Here is a 24,733-nt window from a genome sequence, read left to right on the forward strand (position 1 = left end):
CACTTTCTTTACCAGAACAAAAAGAGAATATAACGTCCAGGATTTAACAGTTCCTGTGCACAAGGGTCATTTGGGCACCTTTTTGTGCCTTTTGCCCTCCAGGTTTCTAATTGTGGAGCAAGCTTGTTGTTTTCCTTATAACTCCATCCAGAGAGAGAGAGAGAGAGAGAGAGAGAGAGAGGACACTCACCTACCAATTATTCAATGGAGAAGTTGCACAGATCGTTCACACTGGTTTAGAGATTAATCTGGAATTTGAGCGCCTCCTAGAGAACTAGAGAAACTGCAAGCAGCCAGGAAGGAGGAGATCGTCATGGCTGTTTTTCTTCAGACACAGTTTCTCTCAGGCTGCATCCGCACCGCAGGAATAATCTGGTTTGAACCTCCTTTATGGCTCAATACTATGGAGTTCTGGGAACTATCGTTTGTTGTGGCGCCAGAGCTGAGCTTTGCCTGATGAAGAACCCACATGTGTTTGGTGAGTTTGGGTTAATAAAGGTATCCCTGTTTTGTGGATTCGGGGTGTGGTTGTACTTTGCCATATCTATGGCCAATATATCTATTTGCCATATCTATGGCCAACCCCTGGATAAGTTTCCTGGATGTGAAGATACCAGCCTCTGAGGGACAGTGTGGTCTAGTGGTTTGAGCACTGGACTACGACTCTAGAGAAGCTGGAATCCATAACCGACTGGGTGATTTTGGGCAAGTCACACTCTCTCGGCCTCATGATAGGATCACCATAATCGGAAATGCTTTGAAAGCAAACAACAACAACAACCACCCCCAGCCACTAGATCAGTGATTCCCAACCTTTGGTCCTCCAAGTGTTTTGGACTTCAGCTCCCAGAAGCCACAGCCAGCTTGGCCAACAGCCAGGAATTCTGGGAGCTGGAGTCCAAAACATCTGGAGGGCCAAATTTTGGGAACCACTGCTCTGGATACAAAGGAGGCCCTCCTTTTCCAGGACACGTCCTACATTCTGTCCAGGAGGAATTCCCCCAATGTCCTGAGCATGACTGAGAAGCATGGGTTTATCTTTCTATTAGCATTTTAACTTTGCCTTTGGTCATGTCCCTACATTTTGCGGCGCCTTCTCCTCTTCGGAGGCGAGGAGGACATCTGCCACCCTCTGCTTCCGCCACCCTCCATGCAGCGCTCCAGTTCCACGTGCGGCTTTAACAGCGCCACGCCCACCAGCTTAGTCCCCGCCTCGATCAGTAATAAAGATTCGGAGGGGCGGGGTCTCTATGGAACGTGGGCGGGGCTAACTGTGGCCCCGCCCACCCGATTGTCTCCCGCAGGAGGACCTGAGTTCTCTAGAATGGGAAGGCGAGGCGTTCTTCCTGCCAGGGGCGCCCTTGAGGTCCAGGCATAGAGTCAGATGGAGAGGGACCCCAACCAGGGGGGCACAAAGGCCACAGCAGGGTAAACGGTGCTCTCTCTGGACATGCATTTCAACAAAGGCCCGGGGTGACCACGTGCGTCCTCCTTTTTCCGGACGCGTCCTCCATTCCAGCCTTGCAACCAGGAGGATTCTCAAATGTTCTCCATTGGGAGCATCACTCGGCAGCATAGATTTATATTTAGATTTAGTGTTTTTTAGCTTTTATTTGGCCATTTCCCCTCGGATGTCCTACAGTTTGTGATGCCTTGTCCTCCTTTAGAAGTTGGTCACCCTCAGAGGAATGCCAGTTATGAACATCATTTACACAGCACCCCTTCCTCTGAGGACGTGGTTGTTGTTGTGTGCCTTCAAGTTGTTTCTGACTTATGGCGATCATAAAGCGGGTTTTCTTGGCAAGATTTCTTCATAGGAGGCTTGCCGTTGCCTTCCTGAGGCTGAGAGAGTGTGACTTGCCCCAGGTCACCCAGTAGGTTTACATGGCCAAGCTGGGCATCAAACCCTGGTCTCCAGAGTCGTAGCCCAACACTCAAACTACTATGCCACACTGGCTTTCTCAATCCAAAACTATGCTTCCTCTTTCCCTCTCATTTCGACCATCATCTGATGATGAAGGCTACTTCAGTTCTTCAGGGTATCAATAAATAGTAGGAGAGAAAGAAGGAAGACATAGCCAAGAGCCTATGTAGCGCAAACATTGCCATGTGATTTTAGAACCACTGTATAAACTGTGGAGATATATATTGGACTTAACTGGCTTTGTTTTCCTGATCCTATGCTCAAAATAGCAAAATTTTCTTGAAATAAAGGTCCAAAAGACACTGCAGAAATAACCCAGTTTGAGACCAGTTTAACTGCCCTGGCTCAATGCTAGGGAATTCTGGGAACTGTCGTTTTATGAGACACTTAACCTTCTCAGTCAGACAGCTCTGGTGCCACAGTAAACTATAATTCCCAGGATTCCCTAGCACTGAGCCAAGGCAGTTAAAGTGGTCTCAAACTGGATTATTTCTGCAGTGTTTTGGACCAGAGTTGCCTGGCTTTTAGACAATTTCATATTGGGGGTGCTTTGATTGTGAGCTCCTGCATGGATGGCCCTTGTGGACTGGACTGGATGGCTCTTACGGTCTCTTCTATCTCTGATTCTATGAATTTATTTCCTTACCCAGCTGTCCTCCTCTCCTACAGAATAATACTAGTCCAGCTGCTGGCGTCCATCAGATACTGTATTACATCAGGTATTCCCTCGTTCTTGCAACCCAACAGTAACAGTGGCATTTTTTTCTCTTTGCAGGCTGAAGGAAGCCTCAGAAAAAGAGCAGCCATGGCACCCTACCCACTTGCACCTGGTTGTCCTGCAGGCCTGCTGCTTGCGTCCCAAGAGCACCACAGGCACCAGCAACCCCTATGTTGTGATTCAGCTACAGAAGCAAAGATTTCGGACCTCTGTGGCCCACCACAACCTAAATCCCGAATGGCACGAGGAGTGTACATTGCAGTTGCCGACCGTGCTGGATGACTCAGAAGAGCATGGCCTCGTTCTCACCGTCATGCACAATTCCGTACATCACTTCAACCAGTTCCTGGGCAGAGTCTGCCTGCCTCTTGCCCAGCTCTTTCTGGACAAAACCAAGAGGAAAAACGAGTAAGCACAGAGAGTTGGCCAACCAGCCATCCCCACAGCCGTTTTGTAGAGTTAGGTGGCATCAGGCAAGGAATCTAAGAAGACAGTTTGGAGGTGATGGCCCTGGGTTTTTCCTGATTTAGCAAAGTAGACAATACCATCAGCAGGAAAAAATAGATAAACAGTAGATAAACAGATGCACCGTTGTACAACCAGAAGCCACAATAGACATACCATGCCCACATAAAGATTTTTTAATAAAGGTCCAAAACACACCACAGAAATCATCTAGTTCGACACAACTTAAACTTCCTTGGCTCAGTGCTAGGGAATCCTGGCAACTGTAGTTTGTTGTGGCACCAGAGCGCTCTGACAGAGAAAGCTAAATATCTCACAAAACTACAGTCCCCAGGATTCCCTAGCATCGAGCCAGGGCAGTTAAAGCAGTCACAATATTTCTGCAGTGTGTTTTGGATCAAAGAAAGCCATTTCTAAATCAACATAATTGTTCCCTTAAATATTGCACACCCCTTAACGGCTGGCATAAATGTGCCTACTTCTAGCCAGCAGCATCACTGGGGTTGTGTGGGACACACTGCGTGACATCCTAAGGGTGTGTGTGACATTACTGTTCCCCATTACTGTTCTTTGGGAAGAAACAGGCTCTGCTGTTCGATTGTGTCCCATTAAAACCTGAAGATATGGTGTGAGTGGGGCGAGACTCAGTGGGAGGAGAAAAGAGAGGCCCCATGTTTTAAAACAACATTTAAATTTAAAAAAACAAATCAATTGTATATTTTAAAAAAACATTTTAATTTTTTCCCTAAAAACATCACATCTGATCAAATGTTGACTTCAATCACATGAAACTATGTACATATAAATATATTTAGGTTATGTGTATGATATTGTAATTTAAAGGTTTTAATTTTTTCTAGTTGTTTATGTCACAATTATTACCATTACATTCAGTGATATACAGGAAATACATTTTTGAGACATTAGTCCATCCCCACCCCCCAGTTATTAAGGATTCTGTATGGTCTGGTATGAGAGGAATTCAATGGGGAGGTGGCACTATAAGTTAGTGCACTGGGTGATGCCAGCCTTCATTCTGGTTGGGAATGAAAAACTGAAGGTGTGGGAAGGAAAAGAAGCAAGTGAGACAGTGGAGTTTATCACACGGGGGAAATCCCATACAAAAATGGGATTTAAAAGGTAGAAAACCCCCTCAAAGCAGTTTGATTTTTACACATGTTGTTAAACTTATGTTAACCCAAATGGAAAGTAAACAAAAGCCACTCCTTTTTACTTTCAGGATTTTCCGAAAGTAAAAAGGAGTGGCTTTTGTCTACTTTCTCTCCACTTTCTGTTTAGGTCAACATTAGTTTAATAATGATATCGTGAGAAAATCAACCCGCTTCTGCAGGTTTTTCCCCAATTTAAACTCCCATTTTTGCACAGGATTTCTCCCATGTGATAAACTCCAGCAAAAGTCAAGAGGCAGGCTTTTTATTTTCTGGCTATGCAGATGAGGCATCTTGATGAAAGATTTACTCCATTTCTTTGTAGATGTCAAGCATCATTTAATGCAGAGTCCATTTTTGTTGTATATATGTATTGTCTGTGTTTATGTGTTAATTGCTGAATAAAAATTATTTTATCTGGAATACCAATTCTCATCAGCTTTAGCCACATGGTCAGGGGGGATGATGGAAGTTGTAGACCAATAATATTGTGTTAGATTTCCTAGCCCTGTCCTGGCCCTGAGTGAGCCATCCACAATAGGGGACACTACATTATCTCTACAGGTGGTTTATGCTTCAGTCTCGACCTGGAAAGAAGGAAAAGATAAGAGGAAAGCTGCAGCTTGACATCCAGTTCTTACAAATCTCCTCACCAATCAGTGAGACAGCTATCAGTTCTCGTGGACCCAGGGCCTTCTTCAGCAGATTCTGTGGAAGCAAGAAGGGCAAGAGGTACAAGGTGTACAAAGAAACTCCATCTCAGTCAAGCAGCCTGGTATGTATTGCAGGCAGTTGCGATTAACCTTGATGTAGTTTTTACTGTTTCTTAGATGTTGTAACCCACTTTGATTCCTTGAGAAAAGGCGGACTATAAATAAATGTTGCTATTATTATTATTATTATTATTATTATTATTATTATTTGTTGTATTTCACCAGGAGAATTAAGAAGCACTTAGGTCAATTCCACCAATAGACATTTAAATCCATTTTGCTATTCCTACCTGTGTAATTTCAGTAGGAAATCTATATTAGTCAGAATGTATATTCAGTTTATGAACAGCTCTCCTCTGATTTATATCATTCACAACTGACTAAAAGGGTTCTTAGGGTGCACCTACACTGTAGAAATAATGCAGTTTGACACCACTTTAAGTGCTGTTGCTTCATCCTGTAGAATCTTGGGATTTGTAGAGGTCTTTAGCCTTCTCTGCCAGAGTGTTGGTGTTACAAAACTACAAATCCCAGGATTCTGTAGGATGGATCCATGGCAGTTCAAGTGACATTAAACTGCATTATTTCTACAGTGTAGATGCACCATTAGGGTCACTTCTGAAACCCCTTCTTGGTTTAAAATAGTCAAAAACATATGGGTTTGAATGCTGTATCTGAGGGAATTCTAATGCCCAGATGAAATAATATGGAGCCATGGTTTATGCCATTTTTCTATCCTCTTCACTCTGCAAACAGTGTGGAGTGTTTGAGGATATTGCCTTCACCCTTTCTTTCTGTTATAAAACAGTTCTCTAATTCGCATAAGGATATTAGGAAAGAAACAGTCTGGGCAGTTTGCTGTTATTTTAACACCTTCATAGAGTAGCTCCCTGTGAGCCCCATGTCAGCTGTGGGGGTAAGCAGTGACCCATGTTTGAGAATTTGTGATTGAATAGTGCCATCATAAGCTCTGGGTCCACTGTACTGACCGTGGCTGTTTCTCTTCCATCAGGCAAATGATGATTCATCCTCCTCCAGCGTGAACACAGAGCTGGAGGCTTCGGTGACGTCTGGACCCAGGTCTGGCAGCACCTTGCACATGGTAGCAGGTGACTAATTAAGGGACACCATGAAGACTGTAAACATACAAGGAGGTACTATGCTGGCCTCCCTGCCCAACTGAAGAGAGCTGTGTTTTCCCCCCTCCCTTCTGCCTTCATGCAGTTGTTATAGGACAGCTTAATTCCAATGAGGCAAGGACTAGTTCCCATCCTTACCTCAAAGTAGGAACAGCTTCATGTAATTAATCTTTAGCACAGGACTGGAGAACTGTGGCCTTTCAAACATTGTTCATCTCCAATTTCCATCAGTCTCACCAATAAAGAAGGATGATGGGAATAGTAATATATTAGCATCTGGACAGCCACAAGTTCCCCAACTGTTGCTTTAGGCCAGTGGTTGCAAAATGTTGGTCCTCCAGGTGTTTTGGACTTTAGCTCCCAGAAGCCCCAGCCAGCTTGGCCAATGTTCAAGAATTCTTGGAGGTAAAATCCAAAACTTCTGGAGGACCAAAGTTTGGAGACCACTGCTTCAGGATATACAACAAGAACTACTGAGTCTCAATCAATCTGTTAAATTAAATCAGTTTTACCCTTCTTAAGACCTGCAGCAGTAACTGCTTCATTAAATGTTTAGCATCTTTCATTGTGGAACAAATTTAACTTTAGAAACCAGAACCAAAGATAAATAGACTTCTGCTTTTGGTTAGCTTCTTGACCAAGGCTGCCACACCTCTACCTGCTATGCTCCCCCACTCCTGGATTTTTATTTTTATATATCCAAGCATTAGGGTGTCTGTACACCTCTCCCTCATACTGTTTAAAGCATGGGAGTGGAGTTTACTTAACAAGGAACAAAACCAGAACTGTTTTGCTTTGTTATTTGGTAAAGGTGTCTCTTGGGCTTAAAACAGCCCAGGCAGTATAAAGCCCAGGCAATGTTTGAAAAAATGCTGAAATTTCTCGCATGGATGGTTATTTGGGGGGGGGGGGGGGCGGGTGGAATGGGAAGGAATGGGGATCTTGAGGGATGCATGCAGCCCACGGGGTACACTTTCCTCATCCCTGCTTTACTATCTTTGTTTTATGTGAAGGATCGTATGTGCCAACCTCAGCTGTGAATTTAGCAATGAGAAGGGTTTGTAAATGTATGCACAACTTCTCTATGCAAGGGAAAGTCAAGGGTCAATCACATTCACAAGCTCTTCAAACAGTCTCATGGCTTTGACCATGAAGTGGACAATGTCTGTCCCCTTCCCCATCTTATTCCTACTTCTTTCCAGTCCTACAAAGGCTAGGAATTTTCATAGTCCATTGTTAACTTTTGGCCTAGTCCTTTTAACCATAGGTATATGTAGTCATGAGCCAGTGTAGTGGTTTGAACACTGGACTATGACTTTGGAGAGCAGAGTTTGAATCCCTGCTCAGCCACTGGGTGACTTTGGGCAAGTCACATTCTCTCAGCCACAAACAAAACAAAACAAAAAACCTGTGATAGGTTTGCCTTAGAAATGTTGTAAGTTGAAAATAGTTTGAAGGCACACAACAAGAAGATATAATCATATCCTAGGTTTAAGGTACTCTGCTTTGTTTGTTTTGCTAAGGGAACTCAGGTTTGGCATTAAGCAGAGATCATACAGATTAATTAGAGTATCTTTACGTGACCGAGCTATGGCTTGTCTGCAAAATCTAATTTATCATTTAAGAAGGTAGCTGAGAATGGGAAACAGAAACTTAGGAACCAAGGGGAGGGATAGGTAGCTACTGAGGACTTAGCTTTGGAGGCCCATTTTAATTTCCAGGTACCAACAATCACATAATGGCAAAACCCCTTCTTTTAAAAAAATCCAGGATCCCGTATCCTGCACTTTGTAGCACATATAATATGTATCCTGAGACATATGTCTGAGTGTCATGGAAGGCTTTTTTTCATATGATTCAACAGTGTACTAAATATACTAAAATATACTTCCCTAGCCACAAATAAAGAAAAGGTTTGTTATGGTAGATGAAAAATACTTTTGGAGTCTAGGCAATCACAGCTTTGTTACCCTTTGGCTCTACCCTACCCTATAGCAATCTCTGTTGGGAAGAAACCTACATCCAAAACTCAGCTGCAGAAGTTGATCTCATGTAACTACAAGGAACTTTCCTCGGATGCTGTGAACACAAATCAATCAGAGCATCCAAGTAGCCTGGAACAGTTCAGCAGTATCTTTTCCCAACAGCCCAAGAAAAAATCTAAGCCCCTGAAAGAGGAGAGGAGTCCTGAAGCAGCAGGTATATCTATGGAGGCTTGGCAAGCATCTCTTCCTCCCCTTCATGTTGCAGGGCCCAGCCACATGCCACCACGAGCACAGACCCTCCAACCCTCTACTGTGAGCCTCCAGCAGACCACCAGCTCCTCCACAATCAGCTCTGTGCCTGGCCACCTCCGCAGATGCCGAATGAGGCTACATAGGAGCTACCAATTTTGTCGTAGGTGTTTTGGCTTCCGCTCCTGATGCTGAAGTTTTGCTTTTGTTTCTACCTTTCTTGTTGAGAAAGATTTACTGTACAAATGCATTATAATCAGACAGTATATGTGTGTGCAATTGTGATTAGTTTTTTTTTCTTCTTATTTTGGGTTTCTTTTTTTAAATTAAGCAATGACTAGAAAGAGCCAGCATGGTGTAGTGCTTTGAGTATTGGACCAGGGTTTGAATCTAGCTTGGCCATGAAAACCCACTGGATGACCTTGGGCAAGTCACACCCTCTCAGCCTCAGAGGATGCAATGGCAAACCTTCTCTGAGAAACTTACCCCCTCCCCCACCAAAAAAAAAAAACAACAAACCATGATAGGTTCGCCTTAGGGTCACCATAAGTTGGAAATGACTTGAAGGCACACCGCAACAAGAGAAAAGCTAAACATAGTTCAGAAGGATGGTTTTAGGTCAGGGTTCCAGATTCCAGGATGAGAAAGTTATGGCTTAAATCCAATATACACTAGCGGATCAGACTTTCTTCCCCTCCCACACCTTAAAACAATGTACTTCGGGGAGGTCCTGAGCAGGTTTGAGGATGCAGTAAGGAGAAATCAGCCTTTTTATAATGGAAACAGTTCTATGAAGAGAATGGCACTGATGGATCTCATGTTATATTGGTAGCAAAAAGGGTGAAGGTACATACCAGGAGCATTTGGTATTTTTGTGGCACTGCATTTATCCATGCACATAAGAGCCATGTTGGATCAGATCAAGGCCCATGTACTCCAACATTCCATTCAGACTGTGGCCAACCAGCTGCCAGTGAAACATGACAACAGCCCCCTCCATCTGACACTCCCCAGCAGCTGGTATTGAGAGGCATATTGCCTCTGATCTCACCGCACTCTGAGCAAATCTTGCTAAGAAAACTCAGGGGTAGGTTTGCCTTAGGGTTGCCATGAGTCAGAAATGACTTGAAGACACGTGACAATTGTCTATGATACTGGAAGCAACATATAACCTTTTTAACTAGAAGCCACTGATGGCACTATGAGCCTCTATAAATTTATCCAGTTTAGTTCCCCCTTTAAATCCATCCATATTTACACCCATTGCTACTGGTTGTGATAGTGAATTCTACAATTCTGTTTATTCCAACTGCAGTATTCCTTCAGTATCCAATCACTTTCATGGCTTTAGTGCAATGACGCAGCAGCGTTTACAGCCCAAGAAACCTTAAGAACAAGATCTTTGACCATTATGGATTTAGGTGAGGTGGTTTCAGCTGATGCTCTTAAAGACAGAGTGCAAGCTGTCCACTCTTAGCAAGGCCACCCCTGGAGCAAGAGTTGGGGGCAGGTAAGGGGTTCATAGCAGCAGTTGCTTATGCATATTTTATCATGAAGAAGCAAAGTTCAAAGAAAATAACCAGACAGTGAGTCCTGTATGTACTAGCCTGGGCACAAAGGACTCTGACAAGTCTACAACCCTAGCTGCCTGTTATCACCTAGGTGTTAGAACCCTGGCAGGCAGAGAGAAAGAAAGCTAGTAGTCATGAACTGACTCTTAAAATTCCTTCACTTGAGATGTAGGTAGCTGAGATACCATCTTTCAAAATGGCAAACAGACTGAGCAAGGACTCAATCTATTTAATCTTGCCAGTGCCTCTGCATTCATTGTGACGTGGAAAAGGCAGCACTGTGTATTTGCCTGTCAATGGATGTGGATGCTCAGTCCTCTTCTTTTTAACCATCTGACTCAGGGGTATCCAATGCTCTGCTGCAGATTCCTGCAGAAGGATTTCCCTCCAATGAGTCCAGGTGCAGCACTGGTGACTAGCTGCTGCTGTTACTGCTCCAGCAGCAAGACAATAGGCAGTTTATGCAGGAGATAGTTCAGCTAAATGTGCACCACGGAGTTTCACTGGAGTCACATTCTAGCAAGATGTTGAGGATTGTGCAGGGAGCGCCTGCCACATTTAATGAAGTGCGTGACTCCACTCTGTATTCAAGGTTATTCAAACCTCCAGTACGGTCCACCTTGAACTGCTCCTGCATAGAAACAAAGTGCCACATGTCATGTATATGGATCCAGAGTAGGATAGCAAAGAATGGCAACATGGAACAGAGTATGAGTGCAATTTGAACAAAAGGCCTTAAGCAAGCAGAGAGAACATTAAAAAGAAAGGCACAGGCTGAGAGCACTTTTATGACAAGGGGGAAATTTAGAATAATCAAGAGTTCTGGAATAATCCAGAATTACACAGCATCACACTGTTGAGTCTGTAAGCAAAGTAAGTTATGTAAATTCACTTATGTAACAAGATTCACATTAGAAAGTTTCTGGAGCACTTTTGTGAATTTAGCAAATTTATGTTCAATACTTTCCAGGCATCACTAGGAAGGATGCAGAGAATGCCACCTTATACATTGTTTTCAGCAAAACTCGCCCTCTGCTTCAAAAATTTTTTCTATAATGAAGCTGAAACTAATAAAATTCAACAAACACAAATGCAAAACTCTACATTTAGGCTACAAAAAAGAAATGCACACATACAGAATGGGGGATAATTGACCTGACAGTACTACATGTGAAAAAGATCTTGGGATTGTTGATCATAAGTTGAACATGGCCTAGCAGTACAATGCTGTATCATAAGTGGCAAATGATATTTTAGCCTGCATTAATACAACCATAGTTTTCAAGTCAAGGGAAACAATAATCCCAGTATACTGAGCATTAGTTAGGCCTCATGAAGGGTACTGTGTTAATTTCTGGTCACATTTTAGGAAGGATATAGCATGTTCAGAGAACAAGGATACTAAGTTATATGGAGAACAAAACATAGAAAAGGTTGAAGAAACTCAGCCTGGCGAAGAGATGGTGGCATGACTGCACCTGTCTCATGGGCTTGTACTCTGCTGCCCCAGAGAGTAAGACTCAGCCTAATGCTCTTGAGTTACAAGATGGTAGATTTCAGCTGAACATAAGAAGGAACTGACAGAACTTCCTGATAGTAAGAGTAGTTTGGTCAAGAAACCTATTACATAAAGAGGTGGTGGGTTGCTTTCTCTGGATGCCTTTAAAATAGGCTGTTGGGGGATGCTGTAGCTGGACTGAATAGGAGGTTGGACCCAATGGCCCATGGGGCCCCTTCCAATTCCATAATTCTACGTGGATTTAGGAGAAGAGAGAAGATTTCCTGAATTCTATACAGTAGTCCCCCACTTATTTGACAGGTTAGGGACCAGAACTGTGTCAAAAAGTGGAAATAGTTGAAATGTGGAACTTATACTATATAATATATTACTGTATAAGCATAAATAGAAATATGACTATCTGTACAGTGCTGTATTATAAGCACACAACACCATGAACGACTTCTACAGTATACAACACACAGACTGAACGAAAAGATGACACCAAGTTAAAAAAGAAAAAAAGTGTGGTCACAACAGTGTCATGCAAAGAGCCATCTCTTTTCATACATTCTGTGTATCATATAATGTAGAAGTCATTTGTTGTGTCGTTGTGTGCTTATAATATAGCACTGTATAGGTATTCATACTATTTGTGCTATTATTTGTCAAAAGAGCAGATCACATATTGAATAAATGGGTTCTGGTAATAATTTAATAGTGTCAAAAGGTGATTCACTGAAAAGTGGGCAACACCTGTACCTAGATCTGGATTCTCTGTCACATTCCATAGGCCACACTGTGCAGTATAATCATACCATTATTGGAGTTCATGATTGAAAATTAATAATAGACACTGCTTTACAAACATATTAGGGTTGAGACAAAACAGCAAGGGGAAAGGTATGCCATGTTTGCTTATGTACACACAAAAACCCTCCCAATTTTGAAAGGAAGGGGTAACTGAATAAAAGGTGTGTTCCCCCCCCTTGCCGCAATGTGGGGTGCATGCTGAAGGGAGAGGCATCTTTTGATATAAATCTAGATGCCTGCCTCTACCCTGGCATCTGGTGTCCAGTTCCACGGTGTGTTGTAGTTTGGGCATTTAGTAATTATGTTTTTAAAAAGATGATATTGTAAATTACCGTATATACTGTACAATAAATCGAGAAATTTATGCCCCAAAATTGACCCTAAAATCCTTGGTTAACTTATATATGAGACAATACACTAGTACTGCTCAGAAAGCTCCTAAAACAAGCAAGCCACGTGCTCCATTTTTCTGTATGTGTGTGTGCGTGAAAGAGGTTCCCAGTCCGATCTGCAAGGCTTGTCTTCCCATGGAAAAAACTCCCCATTTAACTCCACTTGTTTCTCTCCCCAGTCCAATGTGCAAGCCTCCTCTTTCCATGGAAAAGTCTCCCCATTTAACTCCACTTCCTTCTCTCCCCAATCCAATCTGCCAGGCTTCTCTGCCCATGGAAAAAACACTCCATATAATTCCACTTGCTTCTCTCCCCAGTCCGATCTGCAAGGCTTCTCTTCCCAGGTAAAAAACTCCCCATTGAATACCACTTGCTTCTCTTATCAATGCAATGTTAAATCCTCCAGCACCTGGGAATTGGTGGTTGGGAGAGGTCCAGAGAGGTCCTTTCTTATAGCCCCCTATGTTTTACCCTCAACTTATCCATGGGTCATATCAAAATCCATGATTTTGACCCTGAAACCTTCCCTTGACATATACATGAGGTCGACATGTACACAAGTATATACAGTACTCTTTCTTTAATATGTAGACCTGTAGAAGTTCTATGAGTTTCTGGCCATACATATATATCTCTGCCCTCTGATTATTGGGGAGTTATACTACTGGCCAAGACCACCACCTAAAGTATGCGCTAAGTAAAAAGCACAGGGCTCCATGGAGTGCCAAGGTTATTTCTGCAGCCTGCCACAATTCCCCCAAATCTCACTGGGAAAAAAAATCCAGTTAAAACTGAATGTCTTTATTTCTGGAGGCCTCCAGGAGAAATAGCCTTTCTTTATAATAGAGTAATTATCACCCCATCCATTCCTAAAAGTTTTTTTTTAAATGTCATAACATGAAATGGACGGCCAGACGCTTCCTATTCAAATATTTTGGAGTGCCTTTTGGGGCCTGTTATGACCCGCAGACAGTCCTTGGGGACAAAAAACGGTTTCCCCTACTAACCGAAGGTGGCCACTCCTTTCCTAGATTACAAGGTAAAGTCTACCTAAAGAGTAATAGGGAACCTAACTGCAGTGTCATGGGGCCAGTCCCTGCACAAGTAAAGCAACATCTCCCAATTGCAACACACACACACACATCCTTCATCCACTTCCCATAGAAGAAACTCCCACCTGCTTCTGGGAAGCAATGCGCTTCTGGTCTCTCTTGCGCCAAGCTGGGTCATGCAAATGTTGGAATGTCTTATATCCACTTGTAATGCCCAAGGGCCGGAAGAGCTGAAATAATAATTAAAAAGGAACAGTTTGCATGAGTCACTTCCCTGAGGTCATAAATCTCTGAAAAATCACAAAGTATAGGAGAAGATCTGCCTATGTCAAATCTGTCTCTGGGAAATGGAGAAAGAGTTTGATGGCAGACCCATACTCAAAAGACTGGAAGTTATTAGTTATAGAGGCTGGGTTCCTACTGGGTAACTATATTGGAATAACTTTGCAGGTGGCAGCATAGTAGGTGGCAAAAGAAAAGGGCTGCAGATGTAACAATGGCAGAGGACAGTAGACATGACATCATTGTCAGGTGGAGAACTGCCCTCCACATGGCAGGCACTGGAGAAATACCCTACTCAGAGCTGGCAGCCTTCACTTACTCATACAGAGTTCATCTATCCTCCTTTGCTGCTGCTGTTTCACAGACCTGGAAAAAGCATAGGGAACTAACAGCCAAATAACGAGTTACCTGTAATTACTTCCCCCAGTAATGAAGATGTAACTAAATTATAACTGAAAATTGGGTGAGGGATTTCACACTTTTTCTGGTATAACTAAATTTTTAACAGTTACTTTTACAGTTAATTTCTTCCTAGAATGTGGAGCTACAAGAGATTCTGCTTGCAAAGGAAGGCTTTTGTGTTGCTTATCATCATCGGTATCTCCACTACAACTGGGTGGGTTTTGATTTCAGAATTTGCTCCCTATGTAAACGCCTGAATAACCAGTCTTTCTTTATTTCTGCATGGATGCACAGAAGCTAGATTGTTGTACTGTGCTATTTTTCATTGTTTCTTTTTGGGTACAGCACACAAATTGAGTTTTTGTTGACATGTCTTTCTCTTACATTTGAGTAAAATGCACAAAATTGCAAAAATGGGTGTCTGAGCCAGAGCTTGCAAATAATACAGCATAAGTGACATTGTTACCTGTAAACTGTTACATTTTTAAAAAGCCATGGATGTGCAATAGTATTACATTATTAAATAAGGCAGCTTTTCTCAAATAGTGGGGCGGGCCCCCCAGGGGGGGCGCGAGGCTCTGTTATGCAGAGGTGTACTTATAACAATTTTATAGACAAATGATACTATTTACAGTCGCGCGGGGGGCGTGAAATGTTTTTTTCTTCCTAGGGGGGGCATGACAGAAAATAATTGAGAAGCACTGAAATAAGGTAGCATATTTCAGTCATTACCTTTTAGGTGGAATTGTACCATTTTCTCACACTTTTAAAAGAGGCACTTTGAGCAAAATTTCATGTGCTCTCTTAATTTTCTGGGTTAAAAGAAAGTTTTAAAATATCCCAGAATGGAATACCTAACAATCAATCAATTGTAAAATTAATGAATTACTTTTGGGGTCTTTGTTTTCAGATATATAATGAACAGATTTTTTAAAAAGCAACTTTCTAAGGTCTGTCTAGACTGAAAACTTAATTTCCAAAGCCCCCAAATTCCACAGAGAGCCATGCTGAGTCCTTACTTGAAGTCCAGCTCCTCTAATACGGCGATAAAATTCATCATCCTCTCGGCCCCAGCCCCAAAAGCGGTTCGACATTCCATTACACTGAAACAACAATAAAGAAGTGGTTAATTTAAGAGTAATTTCCCTGCAATTAAACTTGAGGCAGAGGCTGTGAAGTGTGCTGCTGTCTGTACTGAGAACCAGCTGGCACAACTACTTCAAAGCAGCGACATCTTTAGCATTAAGGGAGGAGAATTTTCTATATCTGAAGCCAGTAAATGCAAAGTACAGCTGTAAACTCTTAAGCAACTAGTCCAACAATATGCATCCACTAAAATATCAATAACAGCAAATGTTTATTCTCTCTGGAAAAAAATCCAAAATGCACAAATACACTTACCATTCGAAAGTGCTGCTTGGTAAGCAGTAAGATGCCACCTACATAGGTGCTATAGTGATAAAGAGGATGTAATTCAGGTGATGCCACATGGAAAGGTCCAGCAGCTGGGAAGCTATAGTCCAGTTCCTCATTGAGAGGTAGCAAGTCCACATCATGCATGGCAATATAGTCCGTGTCATTTCCACTTTCTAGGAAGCCCACGTTGATCAAAGATGCTCTGTTAAACCTGTCCAAGAGACCGAAGCAAATAGGTTGAGCCTGAGTCATGAAGTTTTAATCAGCTACCTATGTGTCAGAACTCTGTCCAATGGCAGAGGTAGGAAACATGCTGCTCTACATGTTGGACTGCAACTCCTAGCAGCTCCAGGCATAGCCAAAGGTAAGAGGCAGTGGAAAATGCAATGCAAAGGCCACATGTTTCCATCCTGTGTGGTATGGTTTGTACCACTACTGACCAGAAGATAGAACAAATGCACTTTATTTGTGTGCATATTTTTAAGGTTATTTCTCCCCTCTAGGACTATGAGGGATCTGAGGTGAAAAAGCACAAGACACAAGAAGACATACAACTAGCATACAGAAGCAAAATGATGAACAAATAATTTTTTAGAGCAAAGCTACCTTCGCCTTTGCAAATTCAAATCACACTCATTATTTATCATTTTCTATGTATTTTCTATATGCATCTTGAAATCAGGAGGATTTTATTAAAACCACACATGCTGAATAAACCAATAGATGGTCAGTCCTTAAATAAGAGACTGACTTGGGATCCTAGAAACATGGCTTGGAATTTTATTTAAGAAGTCAGGTAATACCTGTTACAATTGAGTTGGTTAAGCAGCCACTTAACCTACTTAAAACTTATTTCATTATTTCATTTTAGTAGATGGATATTCCACCTTTCTCCTGGAAAGAGACCTAAAGCAGCTAACAGATAAAATCAGTTTAAAACTTTACAATAATTTTTTAAAATTAAAATGATCTTGCTAAACAATATACAATTGCATTAAATATTAAAAAGAATAACAACACCACTCCATATAAAAGCCTCCTTAAAAAAAGATTATATATTAAAAGCCTGCTTGAACAAAAGCAGGCCAGTCTAACCTCCTGTGGAAGGGTGTCCTGTGGAAGGGTGTGGGAGCAATTACTGAGAAGGCTCTCTCTCGTGTCCCCACCAAGTGAGCCTGTGATGATGGTGGGACTGAGAGAAAGCCTTCCCCTGAAGACTTTAGAATTCCTACAGGTGTGTATGGGGTTTTTCAGATAGTCTGGACTCAAGCCATATAGGGCTTAATAGGTCATGACCAACTGACATATGTGTGGAGAAGGTGTACTCTGTAATATCCAATGAACAGTCAGTTAGCTGGTTTTATTGCACAACATCTTGCTCGATCTAAATAGCAAGCATTTTGCATGACTGATACAGACACTATTGTTGTATACCTGCTGTTCATGATTACTATCATTGGAAGAATCATCTTAATTTTTTTTATTTTTCAAAACATGGATCCATATACCTACATAGAATACAAATGTAACTTTATTTCTTACACCGACCCTCCAAAAATATGAAAGATAGGGAATCTAAAAAGAGAGGGATAAGGAAAATCACAGATGAACAAGTGAACTGAGATATAGAATTGGAGGAATGATAGTGAATACCTCAGAGGAGACAGAAAATGAAGGCAATGTAGTTAAGCACACTGAAACCCATCTCATATTTTGCATCTTAATCATTTTAGAAAAACAAAAGAAAAACTCGACATGGATATTGGAAACAATGTTAAATATATTAAAAATGAAATTAAACCCAAGGTCCAAAAGTCAAACCTATGGGGTGTGAAAAGAATCCAACCCAGACATTACATGGTTGGAAAAATATATACCTTTGTGACAAACTGTCACAAATAAATTATTATTTATCCTTATAAATTAACTGAAGGAAAAAATAGTTTCAAATTAGAGCTGCCAGGCTATGTTATACACAATTCTGTCTTAAAAAGAAACAGTCACTAGATCCCCTAAAAAAAAAAAAAAAAAAAAAGAGAGAGAGAGAGAGAGAGGGAGAGAGAGAGAGAGAGAAAAGAAATTTAACATTTGACAATGTCAGAATCAGGGAATAGCAATGGTACGTACTTCAGTGGGGAGGACAAAGGAAGAGCCAGTAAAATCTAGGAAAATTCCTAGATGTGTTGTTTTGCAATAAATGTTTGAGATATTTAGCAGTTACCCAAGATTTACTTCACTAACAGGAACATCAGATATAAACTCCAGCTTGCACATCTCTCAGATGCAGAAAAGGGTACTTCTCAGAAACAGGGAAGATCTCTATTTCTGTTCCTTCTGTGCTGAGATCAAAGCCATTCTGAGAAGGGAATGTACAAAATCTAAGATAGACAATAAGTCAGAACACAGAGAAAAAAGCAGAGCATGGGCTTTGCATTAACCCATACCTTACAGTACCTGTAATGATCCACCTGGTTAAGTATGAAGATATGATGGCGAATTTTCTTCCTACTGAGAAAACGATGCATGTGGGGCACAAAAGTAAGCAGCTCCTCAAAGCGCTCCCGAAAAGGCACCAGTATTGCTAGGCGGTGTGGCCCCCATGATGGGTCATCAGGAAGCTGAGGTAGAGGTTCAAAGGTGCAGGGTTTCTGAGGCACTGTAGCCTCCACTCTTCGGCCTCTTGTCATATCTCCTGAGCAGCTGAGCTGTAGCCACAGCAGGGAGAGAAAACCCAGCAACAGAGCAACAAAGAAGAGCTGAAAGAGAGAGCATTTCCAGGGTAGGATGCTCAGTGGCCGACAGGACCTGAAGCAAAATCAAGGCGATACAACACAATGAGGCATGATAAGGGTAACCCAAGCACAAAAGAGGGAAAGATGGACAGAAACAGTTTTAAGGATGGCCTGCTATCATAGGGATTGCCATTCTACAGGTTGTCCTGCAATCATAGGGATTGTCATTCTACTGGCTGAGTATCCCTTATCCAGAATTCCAAAATCCGAAATACTCCAAAATCCAAAATTGTCCATTGTCCAGTGACACCTTTGCTTTCTGTTGGTTCAGTGTACACAAACCTTGTTTCATGCACAAAATTATCAAACGTATTATGTATAAAATTTCCTTCGGGTTATGTGTATAAGGTGTATACGAAACATAAATGAATTTCACATTTAGACTTGGATCCCATCTCCAAGATATCTCATTATGTATATGCAAATATTCCAAAATCCACAAATATAAAAAATCCTGAACACTTCTGTTCTCAAGCTCTGGTGGCATGGTGTTTATATGCTGCAGGCCACCAAAGTGCATGGAAACCAGTTTCCAGCTGTAATGGGGAGGAAAAGCTCTTTGCCACTCCTTTTTCAGCCGGCAAAAAAGCAGACTGCGGCTACGGTGTTCAGTTCCTGCAGCCCCAGTCTCCTTTCAGAAGAGGTGGTCTATTTCGCCCCTGGCATCTATGCATCTGGCATGAGGTTTTTCTACCACCTGGAATACTGTGTCCAGTTCTGAGCATCACAATTAAAAAAGGATGTTGAGAAACTGGAGCGTGTCCAAAGGAGGGCAATTAAAATGGTGAAGTATCTTGAAACCATGCCCTATGAAGAATGGCTTAGGGAGCTGGGGATGTTTAGCCTGGAGAAGAGAAGGTTAAGAGGTGATATGATAATCCTGTTTAAATATTTGAAGGGATGTCATATTGAGGAGGGAGCAACATTGTTTTCTGCTGCTCCACAGAACAGGATCTGAACCAATGGATGCAAACTGCAAAAAAAGAGATTACACCTCAACATTAGGAGGGACTTCCTGACATTAAGAGATGTTCAACAGTGGAATATGTTTTTTCAGAGAGCAGAGGAGCCTCTTTCTTTGGAAGTTTTTAAATAGAGGCTGGATGTCTAAGGGGTGCTTTGTGAGTTCCTGCATGACAGAATGGGGTTGAACTGGATGGCCTTTGTGGTCTCTCCCAGCTCTAGGATTCTATGATTCTACCTTCCCCAGCATCACTGTCTTTTCTAATGAGTTGTACCTTCTCATGATGTGGCCAAAATACAATAGTCTCAATTCAGTCATCCTGGCGTCCAGGGAGAGTTCAGGCTTGATCTGTCCTAGGACCCAACTGTTTGCCTTTCTGGCTGTCCATGGGATCCTCAGTGCTCTTCTCCAGCACCACATCTATATATGTTGATTTTCTTATCCACTTTCTGCATTGTCCAGCTGTCACATCCATACGTGGTGATAGGGAATACAATAACTTGGATGTTTTGACTTTAGCGTTCAGTTGTATATCTTTACACTTTAGGATCTTGTCTAGTTCTTTCATGGCTGCCCTTCCCATTCCTAGTCTTCTGATTTCTTGATTGCAATCTCCGTTCTGATCAATGTTTGATTCAAGGTATGGGAAACCTTTAATTATTTATTTAATTACTTTAATTTTATTGTTATCTAGGTTGAATTTATATAAAAACTCCATGGTCATTATTTTTGTTCAAAACTTATCTGAGTGGAAAATAAACTTTGCTGTGGCTCAGAAACAAATTCCAATGTTTGAAAGAGAAAGAGCTAAGTGGGACGACAATTGCTGCCTCCAGCTCTATTATTCTGGCTTTCCCCTCAGTACTCATCCTGTGAAACATCTCTGGACAAGTCACAAATTAGGCTTGGCAGACTTAAAAATTTGCACACCTGCTGAAATCCCCTGTTCTAAACAACCATCAAAGGTACAAGAGCCCACTCCAGTTTTCATTCTGGCAACCCCAGACTCACAATGCTTTCCCACCAATTCTTAGCACTCAACTATTTATGTACCCATTAGCAAGGGAAGTAACCTTACTTCCCAACTATTAAGGGCCCATCATCCTGCTTTTTTCTCTCCATAGCAGGGTGACCAAAGGTTCTCTTTTCCTGGACATGTCCTACATTTCAACCTTCTGTTCAGGAGAAGTTTCAAAATGTTCTCTATTTCACAGAATCAGAGTTGGAACAGATCACAAGGGTCATCCAGTCCAACCCCATTCTGCCATGCAGGAACTCTCAATCAAAGCACCCCCTGGGATCGATAGCCATCCAGCCTCTGCTTAAAGACCCCCAAGGAGGGAGACTCCACTACACTCCGAGGAAGCCCTTACAGTCAGGAAGTTCCTCCTAATGTTGAGCTGGAATCTCCCTTTAGCTTGCATCCATTGCTCAGGGTCCTAGTCTCTGGAGCAGCAGAAAACAAGCCTGCTTCCTCCTCAATATGACATCCCTTCAAGTATTTAAACAGGGCTATCACATCACCCCTTAACCTTCCCTTCTCCAGGCTAAACATCCCCAGCTCCCTAAGTCTCTCCTCACTAGACATGGTTTCCAGACCCTTCACCCTTTTGGAGCATGGCTAAGAAGTGTGGACCTAAATTTCTGTGAGTGTTTCCAGCTTTTCATTGGTCACGCCCTCCATTTTCTTCCTGGAAGGTCCTACACGTTGCCCTACTTTGCAGTAGTCTGGTCCCTCTGCTCTATAGCCACCACACCATGACTGCATCCACACTAGAGACACAACCCGGTTTGGCTCCGCTTTAACTTGTTGTCTGGCTCTTTGCTATGGAATTCTGGGAGTTGGAGTTCTGGGAGTTGGGGCTCCGCTCTGGGCCCCACAACAAACTCCAACTCCCAGAATGCCATAGCAAAGAGCCAGACAACAAGTTAAAGCGGAGCCAAACCGGATTGTTTCTCTAGTGTGGATGCAGCCTTCTCCTCCAGCAGGGCTTCTCCTCTGGCTCCCGTCCCTGGCCTGCCCCAAACCTTCCTGGGCCCCCTCCTCCCGGCCTCCTGCTTACCCTCCTCCCGGGCGTCGGTACATGGCAGGCTTGCGCCTGGACGGGAACATCCCGCCGCTTGGCCGGGGAGGACTCCCCGCCCGGGACACGTTGGCTTGAACACACACACAGTCCGTCGGCAAAAGGGCTCCCCCACAGCAGAAACGCGCCCCTCACTAGTGGTTCCGCCTCACTTTGGTTCCCAGGCGAAGGCGCAAAGGGGCCTTAAGTGTTCCTGGCGGGGCTGGGAGGGAAGACTCATTGAATCCTAGAGTTGGGAGAGACCCCAAGGGCCACCTAGTCCAGCCCCATTCTGCCATGCAGGAACTCTCAATCAAAGCACCCCCAGCCAGCCTCTGTGTAAAGACCTCCAAAGAAGGGGACTCCTTCACTCTCTGAGGGGATGGATGTGTGTGCCACTGTCGAACAGCTCTTACTGTCAGGAAGGCCTTCCTGATGTTTAAGAGGAATCTCTTTTCCTCTAGTTTGAATCTACTGCTTCCATATTCTCTGGAGCAGCAGAAAACAAGCTTGCTCCATCCTCAGTATGACACCCCTTCAAATACTTAACCATTACCATAATGTGTCACCTCTTATTGTTCTCTGCCTACAAAGAGGCCTATGACCTCACTGGAATGGAGACATATGGGACTGAGAAAGAGGGTTCCCTGTTGAGATGCAAATAGACTTTAAATTTCCCGGACTGTGAAAATCTCCCTATTGTGGCATGGCCAGAAGGAGGAAGAGTCTGCCTGCAAGATATCCTCCCCAGCATACCATCTTCACTAAGGACTGAAACAACAAAATGCAAGCATCTGAGTAATATCTCCTAATTTTTTTGTCTCCCCCCCCTCCTGTTTGGTTTATATTACATCTTGCCTGATGAAGAAGCCCACGGAGTTTCAAAAGCTTGCAACAAGTATATTGTGCATTTCAGCTGGCCAATAAAGTTATCACTGATGGATTTTTGTTTGTATCTCTTATCCTTCTGTTCTCCAAGGTAAATATACCCAGCTCCCTAAGCCACTCCTTATAGGGTATGAAAGGGAATCTTGTAGTATCTTTGAGACTAGAAGATGTTTACAGAATTTGAAGAGACCCCCCAAGGGCCAACCCCATTCTGCCACGCAGGAACCCACAATCAAAGTACTCCCAACAAATGACCATCCAGCCTCTGCTTAAAGACCTCCAAATGAGACTCCACCACTCTCAAAGGGAGCATGTTTCACTGTTGAACAACTCTTACTGTCAGGATGTTCTTCCTAATGTTGAGGTGGAATCTCTTTTCCTGAAGCTTGCCTTCATTGCTCTGTGTTCTAGTCTCCCAAGCAGCAGAAAACAAGCTTGCTCCATCCTCAGGGTGATGCCCTTTCAGCTACTTACACAGGGCTATCATGTCACCTCTTAATCTCTTTTCCAGGCTAAACATCCCCAGCTCCTTAAGTCTCCCCTCATAAGGCATGGGTTCCAGAACCTTCACCATGTTGGTCATCCTCCTCTGGAGAGCTTCAATGCTTTGTAGGGAGAATAATTGGCTGGTTTTGTAACCTATTTGGAAGGGATGAGACTTGAAAACTATTGGGTCATTTTGGGGGGAAAACATGACAGTAAAGTCTTGGGTTAAAAATCAAGGCGTAGTACCAGAACAGCAGTGTTATGTATGCAACTAGATCTTGTATCACCTTTGAGACTAACTGAAAGAAAGAAGTTGGCACCAAACTAGCACTCATTCTTAGCAGGCAAAACATCCATCTTTAATCATCTCTCATTTTGCAGTAACAGTAGCAACCACAGCCAAAACAAGCTCAAAAAATAAATGTGTTGTTGTGTGCCTTCAAGTCTTTCCCAACTTACGGCGACCCTAAAGCAAACCTATCAGGGTTCTTCAGAGGGGGGTGGCCATTGCCATCTTGTGAGGCAGAGAGGGTGTGACTTGGTCAAGGTCATCCAGTTGCTTTACATGGCCAAGTCAGGATTTGATCCCTGGGTCACATGTAGTATGCATGTAGTTTGCATTAAATCCGGCCCCTCCCTTTTGTTTATTCTACCACTTAATCTTACACTTTACTTTTCAATGTTTAAACTGTCACCCAATTAAGCTTTCATATCACTTGGTGATCCCAGCAGTAGTAATCTTCAACTGCTATCATGTGGTACCGGCCTAAACACATGGTGTCTGAGAAGCAAAATACCCCATGCCCCTTCACTCCCATTCTAACAGTATTCATCCATCTCATAGAATCATGGAGTTGGAAGAGACCATAAGGACCATCTTGTCCAACCCCCTGCCATGCAAGAACTCACAATCAAAGCACCTCCCAACAGATGGCCACTCAGCCTCTGTTTAAAGACCTCCAAAGAAAGAGACTAGGGCACAAATCCTTCACAACCAGTTTAGAAATATAATCACCCAGTATCTCATTTTTCAAAATGGACCATGTGACTACATTACCCTTTTGAAAAATAGTGTGGTGCACTAAAAGGTGATCACTAGAAAGGTTGAGCAGATTTCTGTATTAGACTAACAAGCTACAGTCCTGTCAACAATGTCATTCACTGTCGTGCCCTCAAAGAGTTGTTCTGAAGGGCAGTCTGGCTCTCCTATATGAAAATCAGACTCATAGTTTCCAACCTTGTATTAGGCACTTTAGGGAACACCACTCAGCAATCTGAGGCCATTCCCAAGTATCTCAGCTATATTAACCCACAATCTAATTTTGTTAATCCAGTTACAAAAGATATTCATTACAGCAGCAAGCAAAAGTCTGAAGATTCATTTTAGAAATTGATGGCCAGTGTCGTTCGCAGGATTCACTGCAGTTGTTCTGACTAATTTATAGTCCCCTTGCCATTTGTAAATAATTCTGCACTCTGCTCAAGCAACAACCTTCCTTTCACATTTAGAGAAGGGAAGAGACACGATAATCTTTTTTTCCTGCTTAATCTTGGGAAAAAAGTTTGCTTATTTACTAAAAAGAAAGCATGAACACATGGCATTGTGAAAGGGCAGGCATGGAAATATTGTAACTTGTCTGCCTTGAGTCTTTCCCCAGAAACACAGATCAGACAGAAAACATGTCAAGGGCAACACAATATACGACTACCTCACAATCTTATTTAGATTGATGTTTAGGGAAGAAGAAGAAA

General features: G+C 42.6%; 2 protein-coding genes across 2 annotated transcripts; one reads left to right on the forward strand and one right to left on the reverse strand.

The window, feature by feature from the left end:
- Positions 1-1,370: 1,370 nt before the first annotated feature.
- Positions 1,371-8,685, forward strand: LOC149321680 (uncharacterized). Its single transcript, XM_089526893.1, has 5 exons — positions 1,371-1,428; positions 2,700-3,050; positions 4,841-5,051; positions 6,002-6,098; positions 8,124-8,685. Exons 1-5 carry the CDS (start codon positions 1,385-1,387, stop codon positions 8,549-8,551), a joined length of 1,131 nt encoding a protein of 376 aa, XP_089383019.1. The 5' UTR covers positions 1,371-1,384; the 3' UTR covers positions 8,552-8,685.
- A 1,208-nt stretch (positions 8,686-9,893) lies between these two features.
- LOC149321681 (beta-1,4-galactosyltransferase 7-like) lies at positions 9,894-21,690 on the reverse strand. The gene is made up of 6 exons (XM_089526904.1): positions 21,608-21,690; positions 18,243-18,593; positions 15,774-15,999; positions 15,392-15,475; positions 13,814-13,918; positions 9,894-10,564 (listed from the first exon to the last, which is right to left on the reverse strand). The coding sequence occupies exons 1-6, from the start codon at positions 21,655-21,657 to the stop codon at positions 10,409-10,411; spliced, it is 972 nt and encodes a 323-aa protein (XP_089383030.1). The 5' UTR covers positions 21,658-21,690; the 3' UTR covers positions 9,894-10,408.
- Positions 21,691-24,733: the final 3,043 nt, after the last annotated feature.

Source organism: Sceloporus occidentalis, unplaced genomic scaffold (genome assembly GCF_023333645.1).
Source record: "Sceloporus occidentalis isolate IW3139 unplaced genomic scaffold, rSceOcc1.0.p SCAF_1, whole genome shotgun sequence".
Taxonomy (NCBI): domain Eukaryota; kingdom Metazoa; phylum Chordata; class Lepidosauria; order Squamata; family Phrynosomatidae; genus Sceloporus; species Sceloporus occidentalis.